Below are 7,313 nucleotides of genomic sequence, written 5' to 3'. Positions count from 1 at the left end.
GGCTAGGGGCCAGGACTCTCCTCTTCGTGTTTTTGGGGGATGTTGCATAACAGGCAACCCACCGGCAGTAGATGTGCTCGGTGTGAGGTCTCGCAGCAAGCTATCAAATACGGTGCATTTCTCGGCTTTTAAAAAAAACGCTATGCGTCGCCAGGTGTTTCATCGGATTTGAGGTGTTACCTATGGGGCGCCGTTTGTAAACTGAAACATGCCGAAATTAACAGCAACATTTTTCCACATTTAGCTCTAAATCTTACAAAAACATGTTTTTTCGAGTCATTTTTTACAACATTTAGTATAATATTTGTAACTTTTCATATTTAAAACAGGATTTTAAATGTTAAATCTAAATGCTAAATGTTAAATGTAAATATTATATTTAAATGTAAATGTTAAATGTTAAATGTAAATATTATATTTAAATGTAAATGTTAAATGTTAAATGTAAATATTATATATAAATCTAAATGTTAAATGTTAAATCTAAATGTTATATATAAATCTAAATGTTAAATGTTAAATCTAAATGTTATATATAAATCTAAATGTTAAATGTTAAATCTAAATGTTATATATAAATCTAAATGTTAAATGTTAAATCTAAATGTTATATATAAATCTAAATGTTAAATGTTAAATCTAAATGTTACGGGAAACGAAATATTTAGCTAATATGCAAATTTATTGTACGGGTCAACGGAAATACCAAAATAAAAGCTTCAAGAAAACCTCCCGCGCTAAAGTGTGCCGGTCGCGGTCAGGTTCTGTGTTTGCGCTCCTCTTACGGTCACTTTTGACTGCCATGAGCTGCTTCGACTATTCCCTACCAGCATGTCCAGCGATTTAGCTGAAAACATTGGAAGAGCCGTTTTGTCGGCCATCCAACGATTCAGCGGTAATGCACCCTCGACCTCACAAACGCCGCAGCACTTGGTAAGTTTATTGTATAGCATTTTGGACGGGTTGATAGCAGTGTTAGCAAAACTAGCAAAGCTAAATTACTTAGCTAGTCCTCAATTATTTCATTTGGTAGGCAGCAGACAGAGATCGAACATCATACAACTCTATTTATTTATTTGGTAGGTAGGTAACAGTCGTTCTTGATGTAAATGTTTCCTTAGGAATCCAGCAATGCACCTGGACCAAGTAGACCTGCCGTCTCCACTGGGATACCATACTGCTCGGTAGGCCTTCTTACACATATCATTTAGCTGACTAATTTTTGTTTTTTCTTTGGTGTAATATGTCACCTTAAATTAAATCCTGTCAAAGTAATGATTCTGATTCTACATACATTTCATCTTCTTAGGGGTCCATCACTAGCAGTGTCACATCACCACCAACAACATTCACAAGTTTTACGTCATATTTTATTACTGTTTTTGCTGTGAAGTGTCTTTTGATTGCTCACTTTCATATTTTAAAACTATTGATAAAATATTACTCTAGCTAATCTGTCACAGTACAATTGCCTCAAATTACCCATCTTTTGTTATAGAATTGTGCTCATTGAGATTTTCTGTGCCGTGTTCTAGGATGGTTACCAAGGAAGGCTTCAGATTTCCAAAGAGGAATTGGAAAATGTTCTTTCCCTGAAAACATCTTTTACTGAAGCTGCATCTATCCTTTCCATCTCCAGGCCCACTCTGTATAAGTTACTGCAAGACTATAATCAAAATTCAATGTAATCAGTGACCATGAGTTAGATCAGATAGTGTCCCAAATAAAAACTGAACATCCAAATGTTGGAGAAGTGATGCTGATGGGTCATCTGCGTTCCAAAAACATAGTGGTTCAAAGATGGCGCGTAAGAAAGTCACTGCGGAGGGTGGACTCGGCTGGTGTTCTATCCAGGAGAAGAACTGCAGTTGCTCGGCGAGTATATTCTGTGCCTCATCCAAATTTCATATGGCACATAGATGGAAATCACAAACTGATTCGTTGGAAGTTTGTTGTTCATGGTGCAATAGATGGATACAGCAGGATGTTGATGTTTCTTCAGTGCTCCAGCAATAATCGAGCTGAGACTGTGAAAGCCCTCTTTACTGCAGCTGTTGGACAATTTGGCAGACCCCTGCATATCAGGACTGATCACGGAGGAGAGAATGCTCAGATTTGGGAGGACATGCGAGCAAGCAGGGGTGAAAGCTCTGTCTTAATGGGAAGTTCTGTGCACAACCAGAGGATTGAGCGTTTCAACCGAGACTTAAACAACAACTGTAGCCGCATTTATGCACCTATATTTTATGAATTGGAATCACTTGGTATCCTAGACTTAGAAAATGCAACAGACCTATTTTGCCTTCATTATGTGTTTCTACCACGAATCAACCGCACTTTGAAGGAATTCAAAGCTGGATATAACAATCACTCTGTTTCCACTGAAGGTAATAGAACTCCCATCCAGCTTTTTGCCTGCGGAACTCATGTGTCTCATCGTCACAACCCAGAACTTTCTACAGCAGAGGTCTCCATACCCTCCTTGTCAAACTCTGAAAGTAGGTTTGTCCCATTAAATGACAGCGATTTACAAGAGCTATATACAAGCATTCACCCTTTTGAAGAAGACAACAATAATGGTAAAACATTGTTTCAACGAACACAGCAGTATATTTTTAACAAACTTGTAAATGTGTGACCTCAACCACAGGATACCAGTGATGTTCTAAAGAGTGATGACACTTAATATTCTTAAATGCTGTACAGCAAATGCAGTTTTTGTACTACTGCAGAAGCCCCTCCCCTCTAGCAGTGATGCCTCCTGCCACATAAGGACTCAGAGTTAATGACTGACAGTGACTCATAGGCTATTCAGAAGGCTACAACCACTTTTAGTTTATGGGTAAAACCAGTTATTCAGATTGAAGTAAAGATCAAATTCACACTGTAATACAGTATAACAGTGAAAATTATCAACACGGAACAGTCAGTCTTTAAATCAATTCACAAGATTATCTACAGTATTGTGCTAATCATTGTAAAGTTGCAATAGTCTTAATAAATGTTGCTGTTAGATGTCTAAGTAATCCTGGCTTGTTCTACAAAGCATGTTTAGTATACTCTGTGCATAAACTGTTTTGAAGTGTCCTTGTTTAAAAAAGAAAAGCTTAATAAAATTATTGTATTACACCAGTGACTTTATTGATTTGTCGTTGAAAATACAGAGTTAGCATTTTTATAAATCTATTGAAGCTTTGAAAATTATTACATTTCAACTATCTTGTATGAAGCAAAGTTACTTGAAACTACAATTAATGAACAGGATTAGAGTTAACAAACCCACCATTTTAATTTCACTTTTTTTGGAACATGTTTAGATGGTGCTGAATAAAGCTCCATTCATGAGTGCTACTAAGAAGCAGTAATGAAAAGCATCATCATCAGCCATTGTTGTTTCATTCACAAAAAGCTGAAGCTCATTTGCACATGTGTGTGCAATCGGGAGATGTTTGCTTTCATCGTGAATGAATGTTATTTTAGGAGCTGGTTGAAAACCTATGGCTGGAACCTTGCTGCTCCCGGTGGCAAAAGCCAAGATGTGACCAGGCCTCAAAGCCTTCACAAATGCCTCTTCATCCTTGGTAAGAGTCCTTTCTCCAAGTGAGTCTCTCAGCTCTTCATCTAAAAACAAAGAAAAACCACCGTTAACCTGGGGACACTAAAATAGTTAAAGCTTGAGCTAACAACTAAATGATGGCTAATGTTTTTATAAAAAATACAGAGGTTCTGTCTTTGCCTTGCTTGTCAGTTGTAAGCTATCATACATCTTTATTCCTGTTTTGTGTGCGCGCATGTGACATAAAAAGACAAAGTTTTACTTTAGTGTCCCGAATTGTTTCATGGCCAGACTACATTATGTGAATTTCTGCTTACTTTCGACACACTGGAGAAATTCCCGAAATTTGACCACCATCAGCTCCTCTCTAACTCTTCTGTTGCTCCCAAGGACAGAATAGCTTGGCCTGAGAACCCCAGCAATTAAACTGGCTGTCAGATCTTTGTCCTCCCCCGATAGGTCAAGCAGAACACGCAAACTGGGGTTCTCTCTCAGGAGTGATAAAATCTAGACAGAAAAGTTTAAATAATGGTTAAATTCCAGTTTTAAATATAAAAAGTAGCTCACTCTAAATGATTATAAAATAATGACCAATGGACTACTTGCACTAACACTTCCGCGTTCTATGTAGTCCTGCTCCAGTGCTTCCGGTGCGGTTAAACCATGGCGACGTTCTACACTCGCTGCCTACAAGAGCTCCCAAAATTGAACATCACCGATGTTCATCGGATTTGCAGAGTGACGACTACCCCCGCCAGCAAATTAGATAAAGGATTTAAGTTATATGCTGCATCATATATACACAACTACGAAGGTAAGAAAACGTAAATTAACTGACAAAGAAACGCTAGCTAACGTCAAATGCAAACACTACGTTACTCCGCTATGTCCTTCATTTGATGTCAGTTCTCTACATTACATGTTTTCTTAAACGGTGTTTTATGTCGTCCTAAACTATAGTTGAGGTTTTCTTAACTAATGTCACTTTTGTTGTTAGACACTGTTATATTAGCGTTAGGTAGTTGGCTAACTATGGAGGTAGTTAACTACCTAATGCTACTCTTGCTAAGTGTAAAATATATATGTTTAAGACATGCTGAAATGAGTAATACAGAAATAATGCTAATGGTACTTGTATCTTTATTCAGTGTCCAATAAAGACAGGTTGTCAGGGGAGGTCGGTGTGAGAGCCCTGTGCTACAGGTCGATGAGGAAGAGTGAGGCACCAAGCTGTGTAAAGTTGTTAATCCCCGTTCTGTGGGGTTCAGTTCATTTAAGCATTAGTTAAGTTCATTCCTAAAGGCCCATCAACTTGAATGTTTTCCTTGTCTCCCTGCTTTATCACTCCTAATTTGACTAGTCAGATAGTTAAATCAATGTGTGTTTGGGTGATCAGAAACATTTGACAACAAGTTAATACTGCAAATATACACAATCTAAGTTATTACAGTTATCAAGCATGGTTAAGTTGTTTTAATAGGGAGAGAAGGAAACACTAAGCATTCAGGAGGGTACGTAACCATAACACTGAACTATGTTCCTGTTCGGCTCTTCCATGAAGATGTTACATTTTTAATTTTCGTTCTTTCTTCTTAGATTAAGCTTCTGGATTCATCGCCGGTGATACTGACACATAGCCAGTGCTCCTGTGTGGCAGGCGCTGTTATGTGCAATCACACAGTGGCATTGCTCTTCCAAACAGCACACTACTCACAACTCAGAGTGCCGGTTGTCCCCCCTGTGCATAGCTGCACGGAATCTGAACAGCAATGGCACAAGCCACGGACAGTGGTAATTTAAATGAGGTTAAAGTTTTTGAATTAGTCCATGTTTACATATGAACAGCAACACCATCCATAGTAAATGTGTCTTCTGTTAGGGTGTGAAGCCAGGACCCATCAACTCCATGATCTTCACTAAGCCAGTACCAAATAGGATGGCCCAGACTGGAGTACGGTAATTACATTTGTAAAATTTGGTTTCATGTGTTACAAATGTATGTTGCTATTTTTTTTCATACATACATGTGTCAGAATAGGTATTAATTTACATACAACATTACACTTTCTGAAGACGGCTAACTCAGTCATGTACATATACATCCCAGTCTCTAACTTCTTATGCACCACTGTTTTACACCTTTTAGTTTTTAGTTTAGTTGTTGTTCAGTATAATAACCTTCTCCTTTACATTATTGTCATTGATGTTTTCTTTAGGAGTGGCTTCTACAGAGGCATGGTGGGTCCGTTACCAGATCCCTGCTTGTTCAGAATAACGGAGGCATATGCAAAATTTAATATTGAGGACAGGCCACTTGTGACCACAATGAACATGAGACCTGACAAGCCCCTTGTGGAAAGTGCCTTTGGGCTGGTGCAGGAGGGCAGTGTTCTGTCATATCAGCAGCCGGTTTTGACAACCCGGTACATCACACTACACCGCGATGCACCACCAACACCGCACTTGCCTCTGGAGGGGTATGACATCTTGCCATCAGATTGTGTGTTTGTGTGCTCAGAAGAAGAGCTTCTGCATCTGAAAAGCTTGTCTGTAACTCTGGAAATTTGTCCATGTTGCAATAATGCGGCTCACTGTGGACTGGTGTATGTTAAATCGGTGTGCCAGGTCCCTCTCCTTCAAACCAACTGACAGGAAAACCAGGAAAAGAAAAAACTCATCAATTGGCTGTAGCAGCTGCCTCTGGAAGGTGAAAACAAAAGGGAAAATGTTACTCCTTAAGCTATGAACTAGTAAAATTATTCTTTTCTTGGCTAAATGTTTTGTAATGGTTAGGCATACCATACTGTACCATGGGGTAAACAATGAGGTGCTGTAGTGCACAGGTGTATGTATGTAAAGGATACTGAGTCTAGCATACATACACCTGTGTATGTATGCTACTGTACATAATGTAATGTTATTGTACATAAATACAATAACATTACACCTCTAGTTCTAACTACCAACAAACCCATAACCTACTGTTGATGTGCGTGCAGGTGTCAACACTTCTTCGTTCCGATTGGCAGCTGACTTGGCTCTTGAAACCCGGATCATTTTATAGATGCAAGGCTCAATCAAAACCCAGAATGCCATCAAATGATCATAGCTTGGAAATCTATTCACGAGAGAGACATACATCGTGTCAATCATTAATTAACATTACACACTGACATAAAAATAATGTGATCTGTGACAAATATGCTAATGGCATTGCTGTATAAAATAGTCTGATTAAGAGTATTTGGTGTTGTATTTTACCTGTAGCATTAGGATATCGTTTAAATACTAAAGCATCTACATAAAACATACAATCAGCAGAGAAAAAGTAAATTTCTATTTTGTTTTCATTAAGACTGGAAAAACTTTCGAAATTTAACTGATGGTGACCTTGGTATATTTTAAACAGTTAGCTTGAATAGAACTTAGATGTACCTGGTATAGAATCGGATGTCAGTGTCGGAGCCAGCAAAACGCTGTAACCCAAATTCTCGCTGGACACGTAACTCCTGTATTTCCTTCCTCAGAGTCTCCACGTCTTTGGACAGGTCTTCTGCAGCTGATGCTGATATGTCCAATGCAGACGGCTCAGGGACTGAGCAGTAGTCATGATCTCTTGTAAGACTGTGCTCTTCTTGATCGTCAGGAGGAACTAGTTCAGGGCGTCGCTCCGTTCTCTCCCAAACACTACGCCGCGGTGGTTCAACTTTATAGCCATTCCACTCAAAAAGTGTTGGTACAGCACCTTTAATAAGCC

General features: G+C 38.7%; 1 protein-coding gene and 1 long non-coding RNA gene across 2 annotated transcripts; both read left to right on the top strand.

Moving 5' to 3' along the window:
• Nucleotides 1-705: 705 nt before the first annotated feature.
• On the top strand, nt 706-1,639 carry LOC146622632 (uncharacterized). The gene is made up of 3 exons (XR_014906566.1): nt 706-933; nt 1,122-1,184; nt 1,536-1,639. It is a non-coding gene; the product is annotated as an uncharacterized LOC146622632 (long non-coding RNA).
• A 2,518-nt stretch (nt 1,640-4,157) lies between these two features.
• On the top strand, nt 4,158-6,205 carry LOC146622631 (uncharacterized). Its single transcript, XM_085364890.1, has 4 exons — nt 4,158-4,370; nt 5,153-5,347; nt 5,436-5,512; nt 5,773-6,205. Exons 1-4 carry the CDS (start codon nt 4,341-4,343, stop codon nt 6,203-6,205), a joined length of 735 nt encoding a protein of 244 aa, XP_085221016.1. The 5' UTR covers nt 4,158-4,340.
• Nucleotides 6,206-7,313: the final 1,108 nt, after the last annotated feature.

This window comes from Diplotaxodon limnothrissa, linkage group LG11 (assembly GCF_057381915.1).
Source record: "Diplotaxodon limnothrissa isolate DT_005_m linkage group LG11, D_limnothrissa_male_GT1.1, whole genome shotgun sequence".
NCBI lineage: Eukaryota > Metazoa > Chordata > Actinopteri > Cichliformes > Cichlidae > Diplotaxodon > Diplotaxodon limnothrissa.
Note: the sequence above shows the minus strand (reverse complement) of the source record. Positions and strands in the feature narration are given on the sequence as shown.

What these genes read in the sequence shown, in the direction of transcription:
- LOC146622631 (XM_085364890.1), top strand. Translation starts at nt 4,341, where the DNA reads ATGCTGCATCATATATACACAACTACGAAG. An exon ending in ATATATACACAACTACGAAG is followed by an intron (nt 4,371 to 5,152) that starts GTAAGAAAACGT and finishes CTTTCTTCTTAG; the next exon opens with ATTAAGCTTCTGGATTCATC. An exon ending in GGCACAAGCCACGGACAGTG is followed by an intron (nt 5,348 to 5,435) that starts GTAATTTAAATG and finishes GTCTTCTGTTAG; the next exon opens with GGTGTGAAGCCAGGACCCAT.